We start from the raw sequence: 15,459 nt of genomic DNA on the forward strand, positions 1-15,459 counted from the left end.
CATTTCCTAGCACAATGGATTTTTACAAGTCTCCAGCTTTAAAAACAAATATGGCGTATATGCTTTAAGTAAAAGAACAATTGCAAAAAAAATATTTAGGCCAGAAAGAAAAAAAAAAAAAAACCTTTAAAATATAAATATAAACCGTACAAAATGCAGCATCTAAGGGCTTTTATAATAAATCCACTGTTGTCCCGTACGTATAAAAATTAAAATGCGGGGCAGGCAAACAAAGTAATTGCTCACAGTTAATTAAAACGGCAATCACGAGTAAGCTCAAATGGGCCTCAAAAAGCCAAAAAGGTCTTAAAGGAACAGTAACACCAAAAAATGAAAGTGTATAAAAGTAACTAAAATATAATGTGCTGCTGCCCTGCACTAGTTAAAGTTGTGTGTTTACTTCAAAAAGTCTACTATAATTTATATAAATAAGCTGCTATTTAGCCATGGAGGCAGCCATTCAAAGGAGAAAAGGCACAGGCTCATAGCAGATAACAGACAAAACACTATTGTATTCTACAGAACTTATCTGTTATCTGCCATGTAACCTGTGCCTTTTCTCCTTTTTTCCAGCTTGAATGGCTTCCCCCATGGCTACACAGCAGCTTATTATATAAATTATAGTAGTGTTACTGTAGCAAACACCCCAGTTTTACCAGTGCAGGGCAACAGTGCATTATATTTTTATTACTTTAAAGCTCTTTCATTTTTTAGTGTTACTGTTCCTTTAACAGTTGTAGCAACAATGCCAGAATTTAAAAGCTGAACAATTGCAAAGCAAAGCTTACAAACTGATCAAGTCAGCTTAAAGACCCCACTTTCATATGTGATGAACCAATTGTATTTTTCAGAGATAACATGGTGGGAACATCTGATAAACTTTCGTTTCATCAGATGGTTCAGCTGACTGGGTGAGAGAGTCCCAATCTGGCTGGTGAAATCTCTTCCAGCACTCAGTTGTTCCTTTGTGTCTCACTCCAACTAGACTTAAATCAGAAACTTGCATTAAATGGTCAAAATAGCATTACATTCCCCAAAATTAATGGAAAATAGCACTTGGGGGCTTGCTCATTAATTTAATTAATGTAAATATAGTAGAGATACTCACTTCCAGCAAAGTCGTTTTGAACAAGTCCCCGATACCGCTCATAATTACATTTACGGTCATCAGACTCTTGCTCAGATGAGCTGTTTAGGTGTAAAACAGAAGAACGATTTTTAGTAATTCTACAGAATTTTCGACAAATCAGAGAACTGTACAGACTAAAGAAATATAACAGTAAATCCCTAGAATCCATTTTCAGATATGTTACTATCATCTAACCATTCATTTTTTGTACCTTACTTTCTGCTTACTGAACTGGCCCCTGAAGTCATCAGCCATTTCTGACTGGATGCATAGTTAATGTTGGTGGTGTGTCCACACGATGCAAAATCATGTGCACATAAGACTGTGACGCGGCTAAATGAAGATTGGAGCAGAGACACACAGGGGGAGATTTATTAATCGTTTTTTCTGCGACTTTTTCGTTCCTTGTGTATTTTTGCCGATTTTTTTGCATGTTAACGAGATCTTTTCATACTGTGCGTAAAAAAAAAAACGCGGCAAAATCATATTGTCGCAACAATTACAAAAGTTTCGAAATTCATTCAAGCTTCGGTATCGTGACTTTCCTTGGGCCAGGTTGGAGCTGTAGAGTGCCATTGATTCCTATGGGAGGCTTCCAAAATCATGCACAGAAGGATCAAAGTCAGAAAGGTTTTCCTGCATTTTACGATCGTTTGGATATGAAAATTATGACTTTCGGATCGCCAATGCGATATTATCGTGACTAATACAATTTTTTCGTAAGCATATTCGTGATATTTGCGATCTTCAGAAATTATCGCATCCGATCTGAATTTTTCCCATTCGGGATTCGAATTCGTGTCTTAATAAATCTGCCACACAGAGTTGGACTTAAGCTGGCCATGCACGTTAAGATTTTTAAAAGATCTTTTTGTTACTGTAGGACCAAGCTTATCCATCAACGAAAATGACCATTTCAAGTAAAGTCTAGTTGAAGCTAGGAAAGCCATCTGTTTGGTCCTGCAAACAACTACGAAAATTTTCAATCCTCCCTCTGATGTTGGGCCAGTGCATCTTTTCACTTAAAAACACTTCAACCTGGAGTGCATTTCTTCCAGCATCATGCTGCATCTTCAGTGAAATCCAGCAGCTCTCCAGGACCATGCACATTTTTAAAATAGTAGGGTCATCAAAATGTGAGTTTAGAGCTAAATAATAAACGTAATAAAAACTCACCCACGTTCTATTGATTCCTATGGGATTTTTAAAAATTATATATAAATAAATAGGTAAAAGTTCAAGTTCACCAATTGATAAATACACTAATTAAAATCCCATAGGAAGCACTGCCAGAAGTCACTAAAGATGGTGCTTATGTGAATATACCCTGGGCCAGTGTGCTTTTACAGTGAAGAAGAGAACTGGCCAGGGTCCAAGGTTACTTAATGTAATCGCTGTGAAGAAACTGGCATCCCCCAGTATCCCTGTCTTTGCTAAAAGTGATAAGTATTTAAGGTTTATTTATTTAAGCATAAACCAAATCAATAACCTCAACAATATTATAAAATCTATTCTAAAAATATTATAAAATATATATCTGACATATTTTTGTGTTTTAATTAATGTGGGTCAATAAAGGTGAAAGATACACTAAGGGGCCCATTCATCAATGTACGTTTGAGTCCGAATACTAACAATTCGTATTTCTTCTAAGTTTTAGAACTGTGCATATTTTATACGAAATTTTTTAATTTGTGCTACTTTTTCATACTTTGCGAGAATTTATGCGACAAAACAAACAAGTTTTGGAATTATTCCATCTTCGGTATCGTGACTTTCCTTTGGCCAGGTTGGAGCTGCAGAGTTCCATTGAGTCCTATGGGAGGCTTCCAAATTCATGCACTGAAGGATCAAAGTCAGAAAGTTTTTCACACCGCTTACAATCATTCGGATACGAAAATTTCAGAACTTTCAGATCGTACCACAATATTTTTGTATGATCGTGATGCGAAATTTTTGGATATAATGCGATTTTTTCCCACTTTTTTTTATATATATGTGCCATGCTTTGCCTTACATTGTTGTCAGCAGAGGGGGTTTATACTCCGGAATATAATCAAGGTGAGCTCGCACATCAAAGCGGTCAATCATGTTATTGGGATCCCCTTGCCATGGCATCCTAGCAAAATAAAAATGTTAGGCACATTTCAAATTTGATTCATTACACTCATTTAATAAACCAGAAAAGCAGAATCCCCCATCCAGTTCATCATCACTTTGTTAAAAACAGTCTTTCAAATTAGGAAGGCACGGGAATGGGAGCCCTTTTTTAATGAGTGATCAGTGTGCTGCATTCTATGTTTAAACAGGGAAGTTATTCCTTAGAGCTGGAAGGGGGAAGCATACTACTTACAATAAAAACAAATTAGATTTTCATGTTTTATATTAAGAGTAAATTTACCCTCCCCCATTTTTATAATAGTTACCACTGAATTGTGTCATGTAGTAAAAAGCATATTTACAGACAATTAGAATAGAATTCCTTAAACTAAATCTCTCCCTATGTTCTTGGGCACAAACATTCAATATTGTAATATAAACTAGGAAAGACACATTGAGTCCATAGTTTTTTGATTCTGCAAAATACAGATTTTTTTGCTGAAGACCTGACTGAATAACAAACCAATCTCAAAACCTAGAGTAAAAAAAAGAACTCAGATCATCACCAGTGAACAAAACATTGCTGCTTTCATATATCCTGTGCTTGAAACATACTACCTTAAAGGTTCTGACTGCTAAACACTAAGGATTTGGTTATACCTGAATACTGAAATAACTGCTGCAATTTACCCAAATCCTGAATTTAAGCCCACCGTGGTCTGGTTAGAAAACTATAATAAACCAACCATTATACATACAAGTTGAACATGGCAGAATCTGATACTTACATATTAACAGGACTCTCAGCTGCAAGAGCAACAGCAGAATCAAGATGGATTTTACAAGATCTTCCATGTACCTGAAGGAACTGGGCTGGGTCCTTTTTCTGAGATACAAGAGTTGAATTAAGCAACAAGCAGCTAAGAATAAGGCTAAGTCATAAGAGCAAATTGCTGCAACAGCTGTAAAACTGAGCATGCTTTGATGCTAGTCACAAAGTTTCTTACCCAACTTGCAGTGAGAGCCAATACCCAATCCTAGTAAACTGCACAGACACTAGGAAACCATACAGTCAACCACTTACATAGCAGGTGGTTGCAGGTACACTGGAATTAAGGGAAAAAAACACTGCAGAGCATCTAACTAGTGCACTTTACATTTGCTTTATAATTGAATTCTAACTGATATGCTTTGCTAAACTACTTCAAAAGAATAATTTAGCTGTGTTTTATTTATCCCATAGGTTTGCGTAATGGAAATATTAAGAGCTTAAATAATATTTATTTTCAATCTTCTTAAAAGCCCTAAGCTTCTGTGGGGGTGTTACTACCACAACCTGCAGTTTTGGTCCTTGTCTAAACAGCCATTATTTCACAGTAGACTGCCAACAAGCTCCTTGTCACCTTCATAATTCATCCAGAAAGTATACATTTGTATACTATATCCAATATGTACCTATACACTCCCACCCTCTTCCCCGCCTCTTTAGTACCCCAAAACTGGTTAAAGTTGAAAATGAAACGTGCAAAAAAAAAAAAAAAAGAAAAAAGAAAAAATAAGCATAAAAGGATAAGTAAGCATTTTATTTTAAAATACCCTAAAATTACTCTAAACAGGTCCCAGAATGACATACCTTTCTCCCAGCATGCAGATTTGTTGTTTCTCTGTTACAAGCAGCTAAACTGCAGCCTTTTCACTGACTTCCTTGTCTAGTGTGAAGCTCTGTCCCTTTTGCTTTCTGAGTACTTCTCTTTCAGACTATGAAGACTTCAAATAGGTCCCTACTGGTCATGCTCATTGCCTCTGCTCCAATTAAAATCAATCAGGCATTTGCATTAGGCACCTCCCTGAGGTCATCATAGTCAGAGAGAGAAGGAGGATTCAGAAAGCAAAAGGGGCAGAGCTTCACACTATGACAAGGAAGTCAGTAAAAGAGATGCTGTTCAGCTGGTTGTAACAGAGACATGAAATATATCTGGATGCTGGGAGAAAGGTATGTCATTCTGGGGCTGTAAAGCTTTACTTAGTCTGTAAAAAAAAACAAACCATTTATAAATGTAAACTGTTGCTAAAGAACATGGGTTTTATGTGAAAAGTAGAGTATAACACTGGGAGTAAAGGAGTTTAGTCTCCATGCCATAAACAAGTACTTACAATTTTCTCATAATACTCCCGCCGGCGTTCTGCCCGTTTCTTGTAATCCACCATCATCCCCCGAAGCTTTCGCTCGTGCTTACGAGCTTCATGCCACATCCTTGAACCAGTCTTCATCCGACAAATGACTGGCAAGAAGAGGTAAATGTATTAACCTAGTTTTTATGTTGTGCTGCAGGACCGATACAGTACACACAAGCTGCAATTTGGCACAAGAATTTAAAGGGGACCTGTCACCTTAAGAAATAATTCCAAATTGTTTTCTATTGTGTTTGTCAAGCAAAATAAACTTTACACTATATAAATTATTTTAATCTTATATTCTTCAGCCTTGGAATTCACAATTGCAGCAAGCAGGCCGGTACCATTTTGTGGACACTGTTATCAAAGCAGGCATTGCATCCTGCCAAAATGTTGTTTCTGTGCCAGTATGGGGGGACCCGATACCCATGTCCATGCACCGGTTACACAATTACATGGTGCAGAGGGAGGGGAATGTGAGGAGCAGCAACATATAAGAAGTTCTGAATTGAAAGTGAAAGTAACTCTCTGCCCCACCTCTATGCCTAAGGCATAGAGGCGGGGCAGGCAATATATGATTGACAGCTGGGAATTTTAAATACTTTTATAATGGGTATGGATGTGGTAATAAAAAAATGATTTTGGGTTTCTTGTTTAATTTGAAAAGGGCTTTTATTATACAGCTTATGTCTGGGTGACAGGTCCACTTTAAAAAAAAAAAAAAAAATGCAACAACTATGTCAGTGGTTTGTAACTTATGTACTGTGACCTCAAATGCATAGTCACACTGCTTTAGGTGAATCACCTCGATCATCTACATCAGGGATCCCCAACCTTTTATACCCCTGAGCCACATTCAAGTGGAAAAAAAGTGTTGGGGAGCAACACAAGCAAGAAAAAGGTTCCTGGAGGTGCCAATGAGAGTTTCATTGGCTATTTGATAGCCCCTATGTAGACTGGCAGGCTATAGAAGGCTCTGTTTGGCATTATACTTGTTTTTTATGTCTCCAAAACTTGCCTCCTTTACCAGAAATTAAAAAATGAGCACCTGGTTTGAGGCCACTGGGAGCAACATCTAAGGGGTTGGGGAGCAACATCTAAGGGGTTGGGGAGCAACATGTTGCTCGCGAGCTACTGGTTGGGGAACACTGATCTACATTATGAAGAGCTTGTCTCTTACAACAGTACATTTACTTTATAGACAACAGTATTTAACTACAAAGAAGAGACACCACTGATTATTAACCAAATGCTTGATAAACATAGGTACTCCAATACTTCTCTGTGACAGCAATCATTTAGAAAAAAAAAAAAAATGTATCCACAGTTTTATACACAAACACAGCTTAACTGACAAATCACAGCTAGTGTAAACCATTGCAGTCATCCAAATCAATAGCTATGTAAACCAAGTCAACCAGAATAAAGCAATGTTACAGAGAAACGGCAGCCAATAAAAGCATGCCAGTATGATCACTAAACCAAATAAAAGAAGCTCTCAACTCAGGAGCGTAGGTTAGACCAAGCACTGAAAAAATAGCAGCATAACAGTGCTTCAGCAGTTGACAGAAGTTTTCTAAAGATATTTCCAATTAGTCTGCATTAGTTTTTAAAAGGTTTTAAAATATTTTTTCAACTGCTATATGGCTGCTGTGGATTAATAACTTTCACAAGAAGGTAGCACTTTAAAAGTCAGAATGGAAGATCAGTTGGAGAGCCCCTGAAAAGAAAAATAAGAATTTAAAAAAAAAGAATAAGACCACATTAAATATCGGTCAAGCTGTTCTGAAGGCAAGGGTCAATAAATTGCTGAATGGAGTCTGAACGGGCCAAGACACCAGAGTTTATCAGCCCTTAAGGGCCGTGACAGACAGGGACATTAGTCGCCGAGCAACAAATCTTCCTTGCGTGGGCGACTAATCTCCCCGAAATGCCATCCCACTGGCTAGAATGTAAATCGCCGGTGGGATGGCATGTGGCACGGCGATTTGCGAAATCGCCAAAGTTGCCTTGAGAGGAAACTTCGCAATTTCGGCGGCACATATGCCATCCCACCGGTGACTAATCTCCCCGTATGTCACGGCCCTAAATAGTCACTTTTAGGGTAATGTCCCACAGAGTGATTTAGTTGCCTGAGATAGATCTCTGCTACTGCTGGTGACTAATAGCTTTGAAATGCCTTTCCACCGGCAACAAAGGCAAATCACCAGTGGAGGCCTAGGCATTGCTTTGGTTCAAAATCATTCAAAGTTTCCTCCTGCAGGCAACTTCATGACTTCGTAAAAGCGAAGTGTAGGCCTTTGCACCAGTGATTGCTATTTAAAATGTGATTGCTATTTTCATGTTTTCCAGGCCGACCTCCGATCTGCTCCGCTCCACTCTCGGTGCCCACACTTGGGCATTTGCCATAGTCTTTAAGGCAGGCACACACAGTAGTGTACAGAAGTGGATCCACTTCTTTCTTAAATGCACATCTTACTAAAACCCCTGCTACTGGAATAACTGGAAACCAGTTAATAGTAGCTGAAAACTATATCAAATAAGAGGTTAATATAGGGCTTGACTTAAAATTCTCCAATAACTGTTACAAATGTGGGAAAAAAAAACAACTGTATTTAAAGGCCACTATAGGGAAATGGCACACAGGAGATTCTGTGCATCACTTGAGCGGTTTCGCCCCCAAACTACCAGTACCTTGCTCTCAAATGAATTTGCATAAGCTCACACACACCATACAAAGTCATAAATTGTCTAAAAATATTTTAGACTTCTAAAGGACAAGGATCAGAACAGGGAAGGAAACACTGGATAGGTAGCATATGCAATGCACTACAGTAACCAAGATTGGGTGCAATTTCTTGTCAACTGCACCAACTTTCTCCAATTAAACATCTCCATAGTGGCTCCACTGTGTATTCAATACATTTATGGATTTATATCCCCTTCTGAGAAGGATATCAAGATATCAGAAGTTACCACAGATACCATAGGAATGTTTTTTTTTTTTGGTTTGTTTTTTTACTAGGTCATGTATCCTAATATCAGTGGGGCTATATTTTATTTTTCTAACAAAGTGAAACTCCCATTTTTTAGCATTTATGTATTTGCATTGTGTGTGAAATTAAGGTTAATGCCAAACGGGGCTGATTCTCGGGCGGAAGATAAACACAGGCCAAGAATCAGGCGATCCCTTGACCTATGCAGGCTCCTGTGTTTGCACCTAAAGGCACTTTGTCGGCCTGGATTTTGATGCAGACACAGGAACATGCATAGGTCAGGGGATCTGCAAATACTCATCCTGCAATCAGCCATGTGTGGCTGTAGCCTAAATACATGCCATTTGCTTATGGCTAGACAATTTGTATACAGTAAACAATATTTTGCAGTTTTTAAATTTCTTTTTTTCCCACTCTTTAGCCATGGTTGACAACTTGCATTTCCTTTTGGCCAAATAGAGCCATCACCTGATGGTCAATATAGGGCCTGGATCTCAAATAGCACTCATTGGGCTCCAGTCTTATTTGACACAAAACAGAATGGAAATTAATACACAAGTATCATGTACCAGGACACATGGTTCTGCATCTGGCCAGTATTTTACTGGCCCAGGTAGAAACAAATTGCTTTTTACAAACAATATCAATATGAAATAAAGACGACTGATACAGCACAGTGTTTTTTGTCACTAAAAGAGCCCATCCCTACCAGGCTGATATATTTTTCTTTTGAACTTCAGAACTAACTATTGGTGCTTATCATTTAGCCTGCAGGCATGCCAAGGCACCAGAAGCACAATACAGTGTGTAAGTCTATGAACAGAAGCAAACCATACGAACAAATAAAAAGGGGACACTAAAGAATTTTGGGAAGAGATATTTAGGGGTTAGTACTGCTACATATACTAATAATAAAAGATCAATTTAGTTTGCTGTCAACCTCATCTACTGAAATGAGTCATAACCAGATCCCAGCTTTGGCACACATTAACAGCCACAAGGAACAGTATATGTATATATTCCATATAAACTAGGTCTCCCCTGCCCCTAAAATATATAAACAGCACTCAGTGCAGTCTAAAACGGAGTTGCACGTTTCTAGCTAAAACGAACGTTTAAATGAGCAGATGGAAGCCTGCATTGCCCAGTAATCCTGTACATAGGACAGTTCTTTCCCCCCAATTGGTGACACTACTGTGCGCCCTCAGAAATGCAGTCCATCACTCAGCCCTCCACCCGCACCGTGCTTTCTCCCTGCAGGGTTCATAGCAGTAATGGTGCGGCCCCAAGCAGACCACGCTGGGCAGTAAGAGGAACACTGCACAATCACAGCTCACACTTATTTGCAGTTCCCATCTCACTCATAGGAGGTTTAGTGCCAAATACTAAACATAGTCCCATTAATTTACACTACAAATCCCACTGCAGCCCTCATCTCCGCCATTCCCACTTACATGAGCCCTCGCCTTTAGCAAACCCTTGCTTGTGTAATGCTGCAGCTTTCTGATATTTACACCCTGTTCCACCTCAATCCTTCATTCAACTCTCCTGCTCTCTTTTCTTCATAGGCCGCAGTAGCGCCATAGGTTGGCTTTGAGGAAGTCCGGACGTCACAACCACGTGACCGTGAAGAGGGCGGGGATTACTACGTCACAAGGGGGGGTGTACAAATCTCTGCAGATATATAGAGCACGGGTCACCCCCACCATTTCCCACTCACATGAGCCCTCACCTCTAACAATCCCTTCCTTGTGTAGTGCTGCACCTTCCTGGCATCTATACCCTGCGCCACCACAATTCTACATTCATCTCTCCTGTTCCCTTCCCTGGATGGGCCGAGGCGGCTGCACACATTGACTCAGAAGGGCTCGTGACGTCACCGCCGTGTGCCGACATGTGGGCGTGAACAAATGACGTCGTGTAGAGGAGTTTCTGGCGCTTGTCCTGCGAAGGGCTTGCCAGTTCCAGGGAACCACATGACGCCTCCAGGGAAGTAGCTGCCTTGGCCTACACATAAGGAACCTGATACCTGAACGTGAAATTAAGGTGGCGGAGAGTATAAATGCCTGGCAGGTGCAGCACTACACAAGGAAGGATTTGGTAGAGGTGAGGGCTCCTGTGGGTAGGGAATGGTGAAGGTGAGGGCTCCTGTGGGTAGGGAATGGTGGAGGTGAGGGCTCCTGTGGGTAGGGAATGGTGGAGGTGAGGGCTCCTGTGGGTAGGGAATGGTGGAGGTGAGGGCTCCTGTGGGTAGGGAATGGTGGAGGTGAGGGCTCCTGTGGGTAGGGAATGGTGGAGGTGAGGGCTCCTGTGGGTAGGGAATGGTGGAGGTGAGGGCTCCTGTGGGTAGGGAATGGTGGAGGTGAGGGCTCCTGTGGGTAGGGAATGGTGGAGGTGAGGGCTCCTGTGGGTAGGGAATGGTGGAGGTGAGGGCTCCTGTGGGTAGGGAATGGTGGAGGTGAGGGCTCCTGTGGGTAGGGATGGTGGAGGTGAGGGCTCCTGTGGGTAGGGAATGGTGGAGGTGAGGGCTCCTGTGGGTAGGGAATGGTGGAGGTGAGGGCGCCTGTGGGTAGGGAATGGTGGAGGTGAGGGCTGCAGGGGAAACAAGGATCCGTACTGTTATTTTGGGGAAATTATTTTTGGAGGATCACAAAGGAAGGGCCCCAGGGGGAAAAGAGTGCGGTATGTGGGTGACTGCAGTGCCATATGCAGAGGGGCTAACACTTTGTGATCTAAGTTCAATTAACTGTATAAAATACAGTGCTGTATAAATGTACTGTCATGTCCGGGTCTTACACTGCTACATATTACTGTGCTGAAAGCTGGCAGATTTAGCCATTTAAAATCTAGTAATTTAAAGTAGAGGAATTGAAAGTGCACCACAGAGTTAAACAAAGTTGGGCAGCATTGATTGGGAAAGTTCCAGGGAACGTTAAAGTGGGTTGCTACTGTTGGGAACAAAATAAGGCTGATTTAACCATTTTAGTTTGCCTACTTTTTCTCTCTCATCCATTCTTATCCATCCATGTATCATCTGCTCTCCAACATTGATCAAACTATTTTGAAATTCTTATTTCCCTTTACCCTCATTCAGTCTAAACTGGATGCCCCTGTAAACAAAGCGCAAATCCTAGCCATCTTCAGAAAGAAAAATTCTAATGCAGAGCTTGTGTTTGGGCGACCGAGGGGGGAAAAGGGTCTGGGGAGAACACTGCATTAGCTTGTCAAAAATCACCCTTATGTCTCAAATGTGCCGTATGTCTCAAATATAACCATACTGGCACAACAGGGCTCTTTCAGCAGGATAAGCCTGCAAGTTTATTTAGTGTAAACCATGTGAACATTTTCGGGACACACCCCTTCATCAGAAATCATAAAGGGGTTTGCCCTGAAAATATTCACTTGGTTTGCACTAAATAAACTCGCAGGATTATCCTGCTGAAACAGCCCTGTTGTGCCAGTATGGTTATATTTGAGACATACGGCACATTTGAGACATAAGGGTGATTTTTGACAAGCTAATGCAGTGTTCTCCCCAGACCCTTTTCCCCCCTCGGTCGCCCAAACACAAGCTCTGCATTAGAATTTTTGCAAGTTGTGAGTTACTTTGGAGGGCACAGATCCCTCAACCAAATACTGAGCACCAGGTGACATATTAGTGGAAGGACCAGGGTGTGCTGTGAGAGTTATAGTTCAAATGTACCATAACTCTCTGATTCTATTTTTACTTTATAATGTTGTTTGTAAGAACCATGTTTATAAATATGCTATACAAAAAGAAATTATGTTAATGGCGATGATCAGAATATTTATTCATTTATTAAATACCTATGTCATTTTATTTTTAAATGTCAATGTTTGATACCTTTATCTATCCTCTAACCTGGGTGGTTATTGGTTCCTCAAGTCAGATATTGGTGTTAATTTTAATATTGTTATTCCACAGTACAGGTATTGGACCCATTATCCAGAATGCTCAGGACCAAGGGAATTCTGGATAAGGGATCTTTCCATAATTTGGATCTCCATACCTAAAAAAAACTATTAAACTACTATCAATAAAACATTAATTAAACCAAATTGGATTGTTTTGCATCCAATAAGGATTATTTACATCTTATTTGGGATCAATTACAAGGTACTGTTTTATTATTACAGGGAAAAAGAAAATCAGTTTTAAAATTCTAAATTATTTGATTAAAATTGAGTCTATGGGAGACTATGGGAGTCTATTCGGAGCTTTCTGGATAACGGGTTTCCGGATAAGGGATCCTATACCTGTACCACAAAATTAGGCACAGTGCACTAAGATGGCTACTTGCACACCAATATTACAACTAAAAAAAAGTATATATTTATTGGTGCAAAAACATTTTTTTTAAAGGGTAAAATGGATTATTTGCAGCATGAACAGTGTAATTTAGTAATAAAAATGATACTGTAAAAATCATGACAGTATCCCTTTTAAGGGGTGGTTCACCTTTAAGTTAACTTTTAGTATGATATAGAATTGTCTATTCTAAGCAACTTTTCAATTGGTCTTCATCATTTATTTTCTTCTAACTCTTTGCGGCTTTTAAATAGGGGTCACTGAACCTGGCAGCCAAAAACCTTTTGCTCTGTGAGGCTACAATTTTATTTTCATTTTTACTTTTTATTTGTTTTTCTATTCAGGCCTCTCATGTTCATTTACCATCCTCACTTAACCCGCAGCCTGATCGCTAAGGTAATTTGGATCCTAGCAACCCATTAGCTGCTGCCAAACTGCAGGGCTGCTAAACACAAAGATAACTAATAGACTACAAATAATAAAAAATTAAGACCAATTGCAGATTGTCTCAGAATATTACTCTCTACGTCATACTAAAAGTTAACTCAAAGGTGAACAACCCCTTTAAATGATGATACATCATTTTTGTAATGCTTGGATTAATGTGTAATATATCCTTTTGTTTTCCTCTGTACGAAAGCTATGGCTTCCCGAGTATATCACACTGTGGTTAAAGGAGAAGCTTCGGAGACAGATGATGAGGAGGAGATGTATGTGACCTCCGTTACATCTGGAGCCTTTTTTAGCACTCATGGTTTAAAAATCCAAGGTGAAGCTTCAGAAACAGATGAAGAAGACGATGTAAATGTGAAAAGTGACAAATGTACCAAGGATTTGGAGGATATTCTCCCTCCATTAGTGGTTATCCGTAATGAGGGAGAAAACGTGCCTTTTGGCACAGAAGAAAAACCAATAGTGAATATACAGCAGCAAGGACGTTATAGTACTTTGCTGCAGCAGAAACTTTTAGAAAGCAATGCACGCTTGTACCATGATGTCAACAACACCATCAGGCATGTCTATCAGACTGCAACGGGCGAAATACGAACATTAACTAGTCAGCTGAGCAACTCTCAAAATGGCATCATTAATGCCTCCCATAATATAAGGCTTGCTCTTGACGATTTGAAAGGGGTTTCAGAAAAGATTGATATCATCACAAGCTGCAACCTTCTTCCTGATATTCACATTAGTGTTCCTAATGCATAGGACATCTGGTGCTGAAAGTGTCATACCATGTGGTTAAAGGAATTCTGTGCAGTGTATTAAAACTTTGTGCCTTCAATGCCTCCAAACAGGATATGGTGAATGTATGTGTATGCAGTGGGATGTTGTGTTATTTGAGCAATTTCCACTATTACAATGTTATTGTAAGTCCATAGTGACATCAGAAAATATTTGCAAACTTGAAATAGTATAAAATAAAAAATAGTAAATATATATGGTGTGTATAATGCTGTATGGTGTTGATGCACACTGTGCTGCATAGTAATCTTTTTAAAGGTAAACTGTTGTGAAAGCAGAGTCAAAAAGCAGTTTTTAACTGCAACCCTTTATTGGGTAACACGCAACATGTGATAAAGGGATTTCAGTCCCAAAACTGAATAATGGGTTGCAGTTAAAAAAACTGCTGTTTTTTTATCCTACATTCACAAGTTTTTACCTTTACAGTACTATGGTGTCTGTAAAATGGCACTTGGTAATTACATGAGCATTACAATTCTGAGACCAGTTGGAATGTAGCAACAGAAAATTTTGTACATACGGGTAGTAACCTTTAGCCACCCTTTCCTTAATTTGAAAACACTGGATGTTTCACTAGGAAAAGTGTTCAGTCTCTTAACCAACTGATACATTTATTTCCAAATACTGGAACTCTGTTAGTTTTCAGGGGCACTTTGGGGCTTGCTGCAACGTAAGGCAGCAAACCTAATGCTCCCCTTCTCTCCCTATGCTTACATCCATTTATTGGACCAGGGCAAGGGGTGGTAAAACATTCTGTACAATAAAATTATACAATAGATATGGTTTATGAGGGGCCCTTTTAAAAAAGATATAAAGAGGGTCTCAGGACTGTTGCTCTCTTGCTTTGCCTATAGTTGGAAATGCATATGCAGGATTCTGGGTTTTTGTGTCTGTGGTTTTCAAATGCAGCTCTCTGTCCTTTGCTCTGCATCTTCCCTCTATTTAAACCCTGAGTTAAAAATACTCCCTTGCATTTAATATGTCTCATTTTTGATGAGAGACTGGGTTGGGTCTTTTGTGTTATTGAAAAATCCTAACCTCTTTTTCATCTGCCCTTTCAAATGTCATTAAGCTAAATCCTTTTTTAAATGTACCTTCCATTCATTAATATCACATATTCCTGCATTTGGATTAGTGCTGGGCGGTATACCGGTAAAAACCGATCACCGTTTTTTTTTTTTGAAACCGATATGAATTTTCTACATACCGGTGTGCTGAATACTTCCGGGTGCGCACGTGACGTCAGCGCGCACGTGACGTCAGCGCGCACGTGACGTCAGCGCGCACGTGACATCAGCGCGCACACTCTACAAAAGCGCCATCGCTAGGACGCATTCAGAGTCGGATACCAATGTGAGCTGTCGGGGGGGTGCCTGGCCAGTAATTATATTTTATGTGAAGGGGATGGGGTTGTGTTTGGGGGGGGTGGGGTGGGGGGTTATATTTATGTGAAGGGGATGGGGGGGTGTTTGGGGTGGGTGGGT

The 15,459-nt window shown here is 39.9% G+C and overlaps 2 protein-coding genes across 5 annotated transcripts in view; one reads left to right on the forward strand and one right to left on the reverse strand.

Moving 5' to 3' along the window:
* Positions 1 to 10,241, reverse strand: part of clasrp (CLK4-associating serine/arginine rich protein) — a 30,640-nt gene extending 20,399 nt beyond the window's left edge. Inside the window, exons 1-5 of one of the 3 annotated variants that reach the window (XR_004219443.1) lie at positions 9,855 to 10,052; positions 5,384 to 5,511; positions 4,018 to 4,115; positions 3,147 to 3,248; positions 1,109 to 1,188 (exon numbers count right to left, since the gene is read on the reverse strand). Coding sequence is in view for 2 of the 3 variants with exons in the window: in NM_001375295.1 (NP_001362224.1) it covers positions 1,109 to 1,188; positions 3,147 to 3,248; positions 4,018 to 4,115; positions 5,384 to 5,500 (397 nt within the window). In the remaining variant the exon portion in view is untranslated. 3 annotated transcript variants of the gene reach the window in all.
* A 30-nt stretch (positions 10,242 to 10,271) lies between these two features.
* Positions 10,272 to 14,992, forward strand: bloc1s3 (biogenesis of lysosomal organelles complex-1, subunit 3). Of its 2 annotated transcripts, XM_018096674.2 has the most exons (3): positions 10,272 to 10,506; positions 13,075 to 13,126; positions 13,371 to 14,992. In XM_018096674.2, exon 3 carries the CDS (start codon positions 13,373 to 13,375, stop codon positions 13,937 to 13,939), a length of 567 nt encoding a protein of 188 aa, XP_017952163.1. In that variant the 5' UTR covers positions 10,272 to 10,506; positions 13,075 to 13,126; positions 13,371 to 13,372; the 3' UTR covers positions 13,940 to 14,992. The 2 variants fall into 2 exon arrangements, with proteins under 2 accessions (XP_017952163.1, XP_002932657.1); XM_002932611.5 differs by lacking the exon at positions 13,075 to 13,126 and having other exon boundaries at positions 10,292 to 10,506.
* Positions 14,993 to 15,459: the final 467 nt, after the last annotated feature.

This window comes from Xenopus tropicalis, chromosome 8 (assembly GCF_000004195.4).
Source record: "Xenopus tropicalis strain Nigerian chromosome 8, UCB_Xtro_10.0, whole genome shotgun sequence".
NCBI lineage: Eukaryota > Metazoa > Chordata > Amphibia > Anura > Pipidae > Xenopus > Xenopus tropicalis.

Coding starts and splice junctions, on each gene's coding strand:
- bloc1s3 (XM_018096674.2), top strand. CDS start 13,373: ATGGCTTCCCGAGTATATCACACTGTGGTTAAAGGAGAAGCTTCGGAG.